Raw genomic sequence first — 15,447 nt, forward strand, 5'->3', positions numbered from 1 at the left:
TGAAAAACATTCTCCCACAAAGAATACACTCACCCTAAATAAATGTGTTATGTAAATATAAAGATAACCAGTCACATTAACCATCCTACATGTACTTCTTCAGGCATCTTTGGAAGTAAAATACCTTAAGCTGTAAAGCTTTGCTATGGCTTTGCCATGCTCTACCCCTAGGAGGCTCAATATCAAATTCTGTATTCACCAACTTCTGGTTTTGAAGGAGACTTTTCTTGGAAATAAAGGGCCTCAGAGAACTACAGCATTTGCTTTTACTTTGTCCATCACGTTGTACACATTCAGTTTGCCATTTAGGATTACTTGATTGTTTTGCTGTTGTCTCAGAATTCCGTTTTGTGTTGGTGTGTTCTTGAAATAGGAACTCAAGTCTCCACCGATGTCTCCAATCTGCTCACCTCCTGCTTCTCCATCTACTTACCAGAGAATACCCTTAAGTTATGGATATGGTAAAACAAGAAGTGGGCTGGAGCAGCAGCATGGAGGTAGGATAAAAATTGGGATGTGCACATTGTATTCAATTCTTTTTTTTTTTTTTTCCCTTCTCAAAAAGCATCCACATTTCAAATGCAACTGACAGCCTAATAATTTTAACATTTAATTAGACCTGTATTTTAGAAAATGATTCAATCATCTAATTTTATTTTGATTATTCAATCCTGTTCGTTTTCTGGTAAATTAGTTAGATTTATGTGTCACTGCTCGCAGATAAATGCTAATACCTGATCTCTGACAAGACTATGTGCAACATATCCCAATGACAGAGTGTGAGTATTAATATTTTCAGAGTGCATGATGCTTTCGGTTTCATTAGAGGAGAAGAAAAACCCACTTCTGATTTCAGTAGCTGCTATATTAGTTTTCAGATTGGCAGTCAACTTTCCTTGGCAGGAAAGAATAATCTCTCTGGTTTCATAATGGAAATAACAATATAAAAATAATAAATGAATATAAAAACAGTCCCACAAGGTAACTTAGAAAAAACAGCAAGAAATAGGGCACTGCATAGATGCTCTGTCCTTGATCTCACTGCCATTAGAGTAGGTGGCAAAACATTTTGATTTTAGTAAGAGGGTAGTAGGGCAGAAGCCAGTTTTACTAAGGCTTTACAAACTTCCATTAATAGTTGCCTGTGCCCTCCTAACTGCAGCATCTGGTTACCAAGATGGTGCCTGGCATTGCGGTATATCATCCCTCTGGCTTTCAGTTAGTGTGTTTACAGTGGGTGAGGAGTGTACTAGTCCTCTATCTGTTGTCCTTGTTTACAAATGAGTGAAAAAAACAGAGCAATTACAACATTTTGAAAGTCACTACAGCCATGGTAAGAATATGTTCAACACTATCAAGTGGCCTTCATGTGGAAATCATACCAGTACTGAGTCACAGGCATTCATTTGCTGGTTAAGTAAACTGCTGTTTGTTCAGAGATGGCATTTTCCCCCACCCCACACTGGGCATAACTGATTAAAACAGTGGTGGTTGACTTCTGAAATAAGCAGCAGTAGTGAAGTCACCTTCTGGGATGACGCATGTTCTGTTCCAGTGAAGAAGATGTGTGGCAGATAGCCCACACTTGGAAGAGCCGGGCGGGAGGTGGCCATTGGGAGCAGCAGACTGGGTTGCATGTTGCATGCCCTGCTCTTTTCTGGGACTCTGTCCTAGATCTGTCAGTGTTAGTGGGGGTGTATTTTGGGTGTTATTTTCTTTTTTTCCTCTGAATTTGGTTGCAAACGTAACTTCAGTGAAACTTCTCATGGAGTCAGCAGCAGCGCAGAGTAGAGGCAGCAGCGTTCAATCCAGCTAACAATGACATCTAAAATTAATTATTCAATTGCTTGAATTTTTAAGGTGATAAAATCCTAGAGATGCAGAACACTTCGGTTGTTTTACGGGAAGGGAGTCTCTTCTAACTTAATCCCACAGGGAATACTTCAGCCAAATGTGTTCTCAGTGACAGTAAGTGGGTAACATTTTATGGCCCATGTTGTGCCAAGTGCCAGCCTAAGTGACCTACTGGTTGTTCCTGGCCTTGAAGATTAGGACCCTTATGGTTTTCTGAAGAGCATGTGAAAGGGTAGGTCTGAAAGCCGCCACACCCTAGTATGTGCAGGAGGTGGTAGCATCAGCACTGAGCTGGGTGGGCTGGTCTGTACTGTAGGTCTGACGCTGAAACTGGATGATGTGTCTTCAAGGGTAGCCCTTTGCACTGCAACTGTGACTATATACGTTTTTCCTGATAGTTTTTGAAGTTTTTATTGCTAGCAGACACACAGCAGTGTGACCTTGTGCTTAAATCTCCTCTCCAAAAGCGTCTGTATGTTTCCCAACTTCCTTCCTGTGTTTTTTTTCTGAAATTAGGAGTTACTTGTACAGGAATAAAAATAGATACCGATACAGGATAAGACCACTTAGGAAAGCAAGGAGGTTAGCAGTATAATTTCTAAGGTCTTCCTGAGTTCAAAATTTTTAAGATTTCTTGGTTTCACTTTTCATCAAGAGTCTTAAGTTCTGTCTATCTAATGCTGACTCTAGTGGCAAATTTTAAATAGGCTGGCAGCAGAAGTTCTCAGCTTTAAGCGTTTGCAAGGGAGTTGCCTTTGTGATTGCATACTTGGCCTATTTTTAAAACATTGTTTCTAAACGTTCTGTTATGTCACTACTTACTGTGTTTGCTGCAGTGAATGTGACTTATTTTAGCAAAAGAAGTAGTAATTGTAATTTTCAACAGAAATTAGGGAAGGGGGAAGATTGTATAGAAAATCAGTGATTTTCTATTTGATAACATTGTCAAAGCATATTTTTTTGCAGCTCAGTTGAACTATTCTTTGTAATGCAGTGTTGTGCTATATATGGGTATAAGTATATAAAATGTATAAATATATAAACAGGCTATATAAATATATATTTCAACATGACAATGTTTTCTGTTATCTAGTAATATATAACTGACAGTTTCTATCATTAATGCCTGAAGAAGAATGATGTAATGTGGAAGGCAAGTATGTGACTGCAATGTTGTTGCAGAAGACGAAATGGACTTTGATACTGTGCTACAAGGTTCGCTTGGTAGATACTTGGCAAAATGGACTTTGATACTGTGATACTAGGTTCACAAACTGGATTCTTCACCTTGTGGTATTGAATTATTTCCTTTAGCCTACTAGAATCTTTTTGCTTATGCTTTCTTTTATATACTTTAAATGTCTATAGCTCCTTATGAAGTCAGACACTCTACTCACCAGCAAGATGGACTAACATCAGGGAATTATGGAGCCAAATCTGCAGTCACCTGTTCAACTCTTAATCGGGTAATGAATTGCATGTTTAAAAAAAAAAAAAAAAAAAAAAAGCAGAAGAATTCTCGTTTCAAAAGTAAAAAGTGTTCTTCATGGTGTTTTTAGACTAGAGACTGAAGCCTGCTTTTTTAGTGCATGGAAAAAGAAGCTGATGTGAAGGAGAAATTAAAATAAATAATCCACTTAATTAAATTACTGAAGCACAGTAGAATGAGAAGCACCAAATAACATAGATAGGAAAACTAGATTAAGAATCTTCAGTTGAAACGTAAAAAAAAAAAAATAAATTTGTGGTTATCCTAGCAGAAGTAAAACATTTTCATTTATAAAATACATGAGGTTTCTCAGAGGTTCCTGCTTGATTTAGAATTCTGTAACACGTGCATAGGATTTATGGCCTAATATTCTGTGTATTCTCTTTTTTCACCGCAGTTAGTTAAATCGCATCACAAACAGAATAATGAATTTCTGGTCATTTGCTTGCTTTTATGATGTGGGTCCTATCTTTTCCTGCTGTTTGCAAAATCAGATCTTTCCAGTGTTCCAGTATGCCTGCTGTGCATTTATTACGCAAACGGGTATTTTGCCATAAGGAAGGAGGATAAAGCTCTCCTAAGACAGAGCTTTTCCTAAAGAAGTGAGACTCAAACTCTAGCTTTTCCCTAGTGCTTAGCACCCCAAACCCATAATAAAATGGCATCTGAGCCTCAGGAAAAGATCTAGTAGTGTTGCATATTTTGTGCTAACTTGAAATGAAATTGAGTGCATTTGTGTAACACTTTGAAAGGAAAATTAATTTACAGTTTCATGATATTGCCTGTTTCAGGGAACTTTTGATGTATTTCAGAACCAGTGTTTTGCATTTGATTCTTAGGAAGTGGATAGATATGTCAGAGAATGGGTTTTGGACCTGGTTGGTGTCTGGTTATTGTTCATTCTTGCCTTTCCTCTTTAAGAGTCTTGTCATCCAAGTCTCAGTCATTCCAGTTTAACAAAGGCACTAATTGTACCGGCAGCACTCTTCTAGACACCACAACCCGACCTAACATACAGACCTCCCTTAAACAAGTCAATCAGAAAGCAAAGACATAGATTGATAAAATGTCTTTCTCCTCCAGAATATTCTGGATTAGGTAATTAGTAGGTAATAAAAAAAAAAAAAAAAAAAAAAGTAAAAAGTAGGATTTTACCTAAGCCGTGTGAAGTGACAGAAGGTTGAGGAGGTCTCTATGGGTTTGCATGTCTCCCTGGATTGGCATAACATGTGCCAGGTTGCCTAGGTGAGAGGAGGGTCCAGAAGCTCTGTAGTTACAGCACCACTCCTAGACTAAATATGTAGTTTTTTAGCAAAACTGAATTTTCGTGCATCATGCTGTATAAATATAGCTTTAGGTCCTTTATTGCTTCCATCCATTTCAGGTGTACAGTGTGCAGTTCAGGGTTGTAATGCATGACAGCCCAAATTAACCCCCCAAATTAATCCAGAGGTAATAAAGTATGACTTGGACTTTACTTCTTGCAGTTAGCAGTAGTAAGATTTCTCTTTTCTTTTAGTTTTGGTTATGTAAAACTTCCTTTAATTGCCTGGGTAAAGACACCTGATACTAGTCTCAGCTTTAACAGATAAGTAGTGGAACTGTAATCAGCATGGCCGTTTCTGCTTCTCATCTTTTTAAAATATGTGTCTGCTATTAGAAGAGAGTGAAACTGGTTTCATGAGCTTCCCAGTGCCCCACTTGACCCTTTTAGCCCCTGCCTCAACCAGTGCCAGCATCCCTCTCTTCAGTCTCTTTCAGTGGAGCGGGAACAGCAGGACAGCAGCAGCCACTACTCGGATGACCCTTGGAGGATAACGGAGGAGCAGCGAGACTACTATATCAACCAGTTCAGGTCCCTGCAGCCTGACCTGAACTCTTTTATTTCAGGTAGTTTTTTACCAAATGCTGTACATGTCAAGTAGAAGGACCAGGCTGAGATTTGAGAAGCGTTAAGCAGATGAATTTTTTTTTTCTCTCTGGAGTGAGTGTGAGTTTTCTTTTTAAAGGCACACAACTCAAAGATAAAACCAGTGCTGTGGCTATTATATATTTTGCTAAACATACTGATTTTAGAAAAACAATTACATCTAAGGGAGCAGTGTTGGTGATTCGGTAGAAATTAAAATGAGCTATCAGTATTTGGTCTACTAAATTTGTGGATCACACCTGTAGCATATATTGAGCTGAAAAAACCCTTAGGGTCTGCTTGCTTTCCCAGCAGAAATGTGGCAGTGTCCATGTGATGGAAGTGAAGCATGCAGTTAACTGTCCTTTGTGGTCATGCCTGGGTGTTTGTGGCCCTAAGGGATTGAGATTTTGACCTTTAGGTGATTAAAAGCAAATCCTGGAGAGCACACATGTGGTAAAAGTATTGTTAACAGCATACTGAGATTGTGTTTCTGTCCTGAATAGGAGAATCAGGCTGATCATGAGAGTAGTGACTGTGGGTACAGACAGTTGATCTGGCAAGGAAGACATCACAGGTTTTAAACTGAGGCAGTTTTACTGAGCTTTGCTGTATTACTCGGGTTTGGGAGGCTCTCATCCAGCCAAAAGTTTAAATAAATTACTTGCTGATGACAAAATTTAGTGCTTCACCAGTTCTTTGCCTCAGTTAAGTCTCCTTCATTTAATTTGCTTGAAAGAGAAAGTGTTGTTCAACAACATTGTATTTCCTCACAGACATATATGTCTGTAACTGTGTATGCATGTATATATGTATATACAGCCTCTCAGGTAGTTGTGCACTTTCCTTTATGTTGAGCAAGGTTCTCAGGCAGTCCTTGGACATCCAAAATTACTGTTTCTAAATGACAAATTTGAGCTTTCACAACATCCTAAAATAAGGTGTAGAAATCCTTGCTGCAGGGTGATACAGATGTTAGAGGTTTGTCTAGGTTTAAGAAGTTGAGAAATCTGTAACTGAAAAATCTGTCAGAAGCTATTGAATATTTAAGTGCTACCTCTGCTTGGGAAAGTTACTGAATCGTAGGTGGTCAAGAGGTTGGGAGGTATTATGGAGGTACATTACTATTACCTGGCTTTGTCATGATCACATTGTCCTCTCTTGGCATTGGTGTTGGGGAGGACATTCTGTGTGAGGTGTGTCTTGGACCCGCCCCAGTGACAGCTTTTCTTATGTACTGCAGTGGGTGAGCTGACCTGAACACCCAAGAGGAAGAGGAATATAGACCTCAAAGTCTGCACTTTATATGTTTCCTTATGTTTTGTAAGACTGTATCCAGGAAGGGCTACCAGGGTACCTCCAACAGCTGCTGTCCTTTTGCAGGCATCCTCACTCACCCTGCCGCAACAACCCTTCTCATTCTTCTCCTGGCTAACAAATCCGCTTCTTCACCATCCTATATGCGCAGGCTATGTGCTAGCTCACTCTCCTGAGTGTTGTTGGTTTTGTTTTTTTTTTTTTCCCCATAAAATTCGAGCCACTGCAGGGAAACATCATGGTTGAAGCAGTGTCTTTGGAGAGCAGTGCAGACACTACAGGACTATACTGCCATACACATGGCTTCTGGGTGAAGCAGAGCCATTTGTGTCTGATTTCATCATGGATGGCATACTAATTATGCTGGTTAGAATCACTAGTACTAAAGCATATTTTCCTTATTTTTTCTCATGTGGAGGGAATGGAGAAATGAGGTCAACAGCTCTGGCTTTCTCTGTCACTTACTCAGCAGGAGACAAATGGTCCAACAATTATATTAGCATCCAGTTAATCTGGACATAAAGTAACCAACTGCTTCTGATGTGGTGGCCCTGGCCAAAGGTGAAAAACTGGAGGATTAATTTCTAGTGATTGATAAGGCACGGTTTCCCAACAGGTTCTGTGGCAAAGAATTTCTTCACAAAGTCAAAGCTGCCCATCCCAGAGCTTTCTCACATCTGGTAAGTACTGTAATAGTGCTGGGGATATGTATGAGGTTTTTTTTTTTCTTTTTTTTGAAGATGCTTATTTCAAGAGTTCTTGTTAGATTTTGAAAAATGTCTTCAATTGAAATTATCGCTCTTATCTCCAGAATCACTTTTAGGTCCAAGCAGCAGGGTGCTCATTGATCTCCCTGACATGGTTGTTTTCTGGAGAGATGTTCACCTACTCAGCTGGACTGGGAAGGTTTGAACAGAGACATAAGTGAGAGCTGGTTTTAAGTATATTGTAAGCAGCATCATTAGCTCAACAAACTGACATTTTTTTCATGAAATGCACAGAGAAGCACCTCTGAAATGTTTTAGATGTGTTTATGTTTCTGGCTGTGTTTTGTCAGAGGAGGCTTAATTAATGCCTAATTTTTAGTAAGCACAACTACATAATTCATCAGTGCTTTTCTAATGAACTAGCACACTTACTTTTAATAAGCATATTTAGAAATGATTGCGGATGGATGGATCTGTACCTGATAAAATTTGACGAAGATTCTGTTATATTTTCATAAACAACATGGTGCTTTGTAATTCAGTGTCATACTTGCATCTCAGATAGGAAGAACGAACAGTTTTAAACGTTAATCAGAAATGCTGATAGAGACTTTACTTTATATATGCTTTTATGAAGAGAGATGAGAAGAAAAGCTTGCAAGAGCTTAACATCTGTCAGGGTCAAAGATTGTATCTGGAATCTTCAAAGCAGATTGTCAGTTGTGAAAGTAAAAAAACCCCAACTCTGAGTGTTGGGGGAAGTGACTGTTGGAATTTAAATTTAAGGTTACTTAAGAAGAATGAATTAACCCAATATGTTAACAAAACACATTTCTATTGCTGACATAAGTTGTGCTCTGTAAAAAATTTAAAGAAAACTTTCTAGTAGATAATTTTGTGATGATCTGATTTATCAGGTTGTGTTGCTGTGTTAACATGGAATGTTTCAGTCTTTACTATAACCTCAACAGCTTGACAAATGCTCATTACTTTCAAAGAGTAGGGAGTTGTTTATTTTAGTCCATGTGCTCATGATAAAATATTACTCAATTCTTGCAGAGTTAATTTGTAGAACTGAGTTCTTGAATTTTTGAAGTCCAGTTTTAGTGTTTGAGAAGCATCACAGAATTAGAGAGAACCACTTTAGTGAGAAATTAACAATAACATTTAAACTTGTCAAGAGCATTATTTAGCTCTTTCCTTGAGGCTAGTCAATGGTGCTAAGTAACCATTGCTGAAGTCCATTTTTAACTTTTTCTGCTTGAACTGGTTCAAGAATCTGCATGGATTGTCCAAAAGTGCTTCCAACCACTGGAAAGTTAATTTCAGCCTGGAATTACAGGATATGTGTTTCATGTTATAATACATACATACCTTCATATTGTATGGTGTAATGTATAACAAAAAATGTACTTAATAAAGAAAAAAAGCAACAAGTCAGTATTAGAAAATTAGCTTGCTTCATCTTCCCTGAGACAAATGTACAAGTTAGGATCAAGTGGAAAATGACAGAGATGCTTGTCTTGTATTAAAATATCCCTTCTCAGAGTTGCATTTCTGTCTCCCCTGTGATTGTACATGTATGATTCCCAGAGGTAGTGGCTTGGAAAATGTGTGCCTGTCATACCTGCAGGGAGCTGAGTGACGTGGATTGCGACGGGGCGCTGACACTCCCAGAGTTTTGTGCCGCTTTCCACCTCGTGGTTGCGAGGAAGAATGGTTACCAGCTGCCGGAGACGCTGCCGGAGACGCTGCTACCCGAGTACCTTCAAGCAGGTAATGTCCCTGCGGCGGGTTGTGTTCCTGTAGCCATCTCCAGAAGCCAACTTGCGTGTAAGACAGGTTTCACTTTCCATCCTGCAGGTAGGATGGGGTTCTACACCGCATAATGGCTCTCCAGTTGCTTTTTAATGCATGCATTTTTATTGTGTTATGAGGCATTTGCTGAAGAAGGAATATATAAAAGCACAAAATAGCGATGCAAAGTGTAGCAGTTACCTGCCTCTTAATGTCTGCCTCTGCTCCAGTGTGCTTCAGGTGTTTTTGTAGCTAAAGTGGCAGGTGATTACCTGCAGCAAAGATAATCCAACAAAAGTTACATGGCTTTTAACTATTTTGATGATTTTTCCCTTAACTATACGTCTCTTGAATATGTGTTGAAAACAGTACTGGACTGTCTTAGAACTTATTACGGTAATATATTTTGTTAGATGCCATTACCAGTTGTATCAAAGGTTGAATTTTTTGTAATTCATTTTGTGTAATCCACAGATTCTTCTATAAATAATTTGCAGTAATGATGGAGGGATTACAACAGTTGTGTAGCACAAGGATGAATTAATCTGAAGTATAACATACCCCAGTAACAATGTGCAGTGAGAGACCTGCCCTTTCGTTTGTTCCCTTCAGTTATGTCTCTTATAATTAGAAATGAACATTGAAATATGTACTGTTTCATCTAAAAAATGTGCATGACTTTCTAGGGCAAGGAGGATTAATCACAGATGATAATTACAGTGCTAAGGGATAATATTTAAGACCTAATAAAATCTCCATTAAATTTGATGACACTGAATATATTAAGACAGAAAAAGAGCAAATCAAGCTGCAGTTAGGAAAATTAAATGTTCACCCTGTATCAGATTTGTGAAGTAAATTCTGGTGGAGCCATGTTCATTATAATTCACTGCCTTAATATACAAAGCAAGAAGCTCCTGTAAAACATGTGCTTCCAAGTCTTCATCACTTTTAGTCTCTCTAACTACTTTCCCTTGTCATAATGACAACTAACCTTTTCCCTCCAGGGCCACCACTTTGTTCAGTACTCTCATGCCTTTCTCATGATAAATTAGCTTGTAAGCTTCTCCATGCAGGTTCTTGTTGGTGTGTCCTCACATTAAACCTCTTGGGTGAAACTGCAGTGGAAATAACTCTCTCTAGTAGCAGGGAATCATTATGTCAGTGGGAGGAAGAGCATGGTAAGCTGTGGTTGTTCCCTGGGAGTCCCTTTTTTCCCTAATTTGTCCCTTTCAGTACTGGGGTCTTTGCCACTTTCAGAGGTGATTATTGGTTTATGGTGTTGGCATGCAATGAAGCATTTAAAGCTGATCTACCAGGAAGAGGGGAAAGAACTAATTATTTGTTGTAGGCACTCTAAGTACATCAGCTAATATGCTAATTCTAGTTAGTTTAATAAAAAGCAAGACATCTCAACACACTGTAACACCATGAATCACAAAAAGTGTAGAGCCCTGGTTGTGACAACTTCTGAAATGAAAGCATTGATAAGTAAGCAAGTGCCTCATACACTTACCTAAAATGTCAGAAGAAATTTTCAAGAGAAACTTTTTGTTTTCATAACTTGATTTCTGTGAAGCAGATTATTTTTTTTTCCCTGATTTTTAAATTTTTTAAAACAAGGGTTTTTTGGCTTCTTAGGAACCAGATGAAGATTACTGGAAACTGTTTTGCATTAGGTTGTTGTATTAGTTTTAAAATGAGGCAGAATTTGGTTCAAGTGAAATATTTGCATCTGATAAGAGTGTTAAAGCTTCAAATAAAGTGACTTCAGGCATAAGACAGAGCATTTAAGAATGAATTAATCTTTCTAGTTTTATGGCTTGTTCTACAAACTTCAAGCACAGATCCAAGTGCTATCCTGGCACAGCTCCATTAACAATTTGACCCACCACCTTCTTTTCTGAAAGTTTTTATTAAAACTAATTTACAGAATCTGTAAAGCTATTTGTCCTGTATGCAACCCACTGTATTGTAAATTAAGACAGATTTGCAAGAACTGAATTTATTCAGAAAAACTAGGTGCTAGCCAGAAACTAGAAATTTGATGTGAGAACTGGTTATCCTGCCTTTCTGTGTATTGATCTTAAGAAAAGCTGTTTTCCAGCTGTTATGACAGATTTATCTCAGAGGAACTAATTCCAGAGTGATATCAGCAGAAGGATCTAAGATTGTGGAATTGAAATGAGGTTCTTGTGAAAATTCTTGTGAGAAGTTAGTGTTGATTTTTTTGTTTGTTTGGTTTTGTTCATTTGTCTAGTCTCAATGATGTTTAGATAAAGAGGGTATATACTGCAGCATCTACTGTGTTCAGGTGTCCTTGCTCTTTGCTAGCCTTCAATTCTGGTGTATAATGTAGATTCTACTATACTTTTCGGTATTCAAAATGTCAAAAATTAGAGTTGAAGGTTTGTTTACTACCTTTAACATTCCTAAGACAGCAAGGTATAAGCTGTAAGGCCGGCTAAGTTGATAATGGACTGTGAGGAGGAAAAATGCAAGTAAAATTGTTGTTTGGGAGTTAATGTTTGCCAAGCATAACTTTTCCCAAATTTCACAATTATTTCTACAACAGAAATTATGCATACTATCCCTTTGATAACACTGACTTGTTCAGAATGCAAAACAGAAAGATTTTCTTCATGGTGTTTGTCATCCGTGACTTACAAATGAGTTCTGGTAGGTAGAAATGAAGGGCAAAATGATGCTGGAACAGGTTTTTAAGAAGCGTGTATTAACCAAAGAATTGGCATGTGTCTCGTTTTGTTTCTTTCTTTTTCTTTCCCCTGCAGCTTCTTTGAAGCCCATGCGTGACTGCACACTATTTGATTCTTATTCTGAGTCGTTGCCAGGCGGTCAGCAGAGTCGGGACTTCAGTCGAACGGAGGTGAGAAGGTGTAAGCAGGGTAGTTACCTTGCAGTGTGCAGAGGAATAGGTCTCTGTACCTTCACAGTGACTGTGGTATGCATAGCAACAGAACTGCGAGTGAGAGGACTTTGAGTGTGAGTCTCTAAGCTTCCCATTAAGCCATCTCCAACCCCTCTCTTGGCAATTTCTGCAGTGTGTGAAAAGGGCTGACAGGCTTTTCAAAAGGTATTCCCACATAACAGAGTTCACAGTAGCCATCAAGGGACTCCAGCCTTGTGCAGTGTTAGAGCCTGCAAAGAAATACACCTTAACTGTTGGTGCCCTGCAGGGCTGCTTTTGGCTCTCCAGCGTTAGGAGCCAGCAGTGAGGGATGGAGCCCATGAAGCAGGAGGCACAGTGGCACAAGGACAGTGCTCAGGTGAAATATCTCCTGAATCTGAATTGGTCGAAAATGTAAGACTTCAGGCACAGACCTTGGTTCTAGTCAGGCACTCCTGATTGTGTAGCTCTTGAGTGTTTCTTCCATTTACAGTGCTCCATTTCCACACTTGCTCACCCAGTTTTGATGATAAGAAAAATGGCATGACTTGTCCTGATTCCTTGTACTTTCCTTCTTTGGAGGCTGAAACTATCCCAGATTTTGTACTGTATGGACATGCATAGTTCTGTTCTAAGTCATTCAGTCTCCATTTTAATATCCAGCCTTTTCATAGTCTAAGGAACTACCACCTAAGGGTCTAGGTAGTAATTGTAAGGATCTGGGAAGAGTGTTTTGAGAGAAGAATGGAGATCCGTTATAGCAATATCACAACAGATGCCAGCCTTGCAATGGAAGACTGTTGCAAGCAAAATTAAATTAAGGAGAAAAGTTTTATCACTGAAGTTAAAGACTGAAACTTTAAAGATCTTGTAAAGGTGAACTGACCATGGCCACTGAGTTGTGCTTGGATATTGCAGCTCTGAATATATATGCTAGGGGATTTAAGGGTTTATTGTTTAAGGTAGTGAATCAGATGGCAGACTGACTGCAAGAATGGGCCCTCTGATACTGCTTCCAAGTTAAAAAGTAATGGTATGTCTTGGCAGCTCAGCAAGGCTGTTCTCCAGTTATTTCTTCCTGATGCCTTGCTCTGAGGTGTTTCTGGATCAGCACTCAGCTGTTCCCTCATCAAATTCAGCTCAGTAGTGGTACCACCAGGCAGACTCTCCGAAGCTGCTATGGAGCGCAGTGTTCACTTCGGGCAATACTGCAGCCAATGCTTTGAGTATCCAGTTTATCTTCTGGAATTGTTAAAAACTTATGCAGTCTCCCTGGGTGGTGTTGCTCTTTGTACAGCAGCTTGGCCAAAGTACAGCAGTCATAGTGAGCTTGAAAGCAGCACTGCTGTTCTGGTAGTGTGGGCTGCTGGTGCTTTGACAGTGTAGTCAGGTGCTTTCCTGTAGCAGAACAGCCTTGTCCCTTGCACATGACCTTATTTTGTGAGGGTGGTTTGTCAGGGGCTGCGAGATTATGCCACAGGCCACGCTTCGCTAGCACTTACTCACTGTGCCCTTGTGTGGCAAAGCTCAACAGTCCATTGAGAGTGTGCCTCATTAGCATATATGCGTATTGGTTTGCAATTTAAACAAGCATAAGAGGCAAAATTCAAGGCGATTTGTGTTGAAAACTCATTTGCTGATGTCAGCCTCTGTATGTACACATATACATAACTCCATTTCCATACTTCAGTAAGAGTCAACTGAGTATTTGAATTAACTCACTGCATCAGCTTAAGATAATTCATGTTTAGAGAGAATTATTTGTCTTCTACATTGAAAACTGTCACATCCCTGTTCAAATGTATTTTTGTCAGTAGGCAAGATCCCTGAGTATCAGCTTCTCTTTTTCCACTTCCAGTTTCATGTGCATGGTACAAATACACATGCAGATATAAAAAAAATACAGACACAATATATAAATATATTAAAAATATAAATATATAATTATGTATATTTTATACACATAATTAAAAAGTTTCAGTTTATGTAGCTTCATGACTTTTTTACTAGGACACTTAAAGTAGAAGGATCTACTTCAGCATCTCTGGTTTAGGAAGCCTTTGTTTTTATCAGGATATTGACTTCACAAGTGTTTATCCGGATATGCAAAGTGGTTTTTGGTTCTTGCAGTGTTGTGAGGAAGTTTGCTCTTTAGTAGCACAGCCTTTGGGACTGTAAGATTGCAACATTCTTTTACGTATTTCATAAAGCTTAGAAATCTAGCTTTCAGAGTCATCTTGTGTTTCCTAGAAATAAAATGATGTTTCAGTAACCTAACCAATGCAATATTATAATTTTTGTTAATGTCTTGTTTTTAGGATCGTCTTGTTTATAGTCCTTCAATGTATGTGCAGCATAAGGATAAATCTAGGAGGAGACGATTTCCTAAGCAATTAAACTCTCTGTTTTTCTGCTTTTCAGATATTTCTACTGTAGTGGAGATGATAATCGTAGAAATATAATAGTAATAATTAAATAGCTGTAGAGGGTATATAGTACAAAATGTAAAAAAACACAAACAAGCAACAAGTCCCTCATTTTATGTTTAATTTTTAATTTGATTTTCAGCAATTAAGATTTCAGACCTCTGTTTTATCTTGTGCTCTCCTCCTTGAGAGACTCTCACCATAACTGCCAGTAACTTGCAGATTACTGCGCTGCTTTTGTTGTCAGATGTTCTTGGGGGAACATCTAGATCTTCTGCTCCATTCCTAGGTTCTGCAAGATGGCAAGGATGTTCTGTAAAATCAGGGGGATTTATGGCTAGGTTGAAACTGAATAAGAATCTGTAGCATGATTGCCTGCTGGCTAAGCACAGGTAGTGCTACCTGACTATATCACAATTGTTTGACTGGGTTTGCTCCATTTCTTCACTGTCTGGGTCCTAGATGTGCAGACAAAGCTCTCAGTTTGGTTTAGGGCCTTGTTATTTTGGTCCTTTGTTATCCAGGATTAATGGACTATAAAATCTCTGATTTCGCCCCTTTTTTTTTTTTTAACTGATATTTTTGTGTTCAGAATTAATGCACTGAATGAATATCATTTGGAAGGTCAGTGATTCATCTCCCTCTGTGGGAAGTGCAGTAATTCACACTTGAGATTTAGTTTGTAGCTTGGCTACTTGAGGAAATATAGTTTAGATGCTTGATCACTACATTAAAAATATTCTATTATCAGTAAAATCAGTTATGCATTATCTCCATGTCTTTGTCTCTTTCCACCTATCATCCATTCAGGTGGTTTAATTTAATTTCAGAAGACCATTTTTACTGTGACTGCTGAACTACAGTACTGCAGTACAATGGGAACAGTTCTTGAATGCATACATAAAGAAAATAATGATAGGAGACAGGTCACCTGAATGCTAGGCTTTGTTAAACTTACAAAACACACAAAGGCTTCTAATGTTATTCTTGAGACTGACAAGGATGACTGCTTTTTGTTAACCAAGGAGGTTTTGTCTTCC

At 38.6% G+C, this 15,447-nt stretch overlaps 1 protein-coding gene across 1 annotated transcript in view; it reads left to right on the forward strand.

Moving 5' to 3' along the window:
• The window catches only part of REPS2 (RALBP1 associated Eps domain containing 2), a 130,222-nt gene that overhangs the window by 66,616 nt on the left and 48,159 nt on the right, over positions 1-15,447 (forward strand). The window contains exons 4-9 of the mRNA XM_026846229.1: positions 374-497; positions 3,223-3,320; positions 5,095-5,233; positions 7,186-7,249; positions 8,910-9,052; positions 11,866-11,960. Of these exons, the coding sequence (XP_026702030.1) occupies positions 374-497; positions 3,223-3,320; positions 5,095-5,233; positions 7,186-7,249; positions 8,910-9,052; positions 11,866-11,960 (663 nt within the window). The remainder of the gene's footprint in view (positions 1-373; positions 498-3,222; positions 3,321-5,094; positions 5,234-7,185; positions 7,250-8,909; positions 9,053-11,865; positions 11,961-15,447) is intronic.

The sequence above is a fragment of the Athene cunicularia genome (assembly GCF_003259725.1).
Source record: "Athene cunicularia isolate RWA chromosome 1 unlocalized genomic scaffold, athCun1 chr1_part1, whole genome shotgun sequence".
NCBI classification, from domain to species: Eukaryota; Metazoa; Chordata; class Aves; order Strigiformes; family Strigidae; genus Athene; species Athene cunicularia.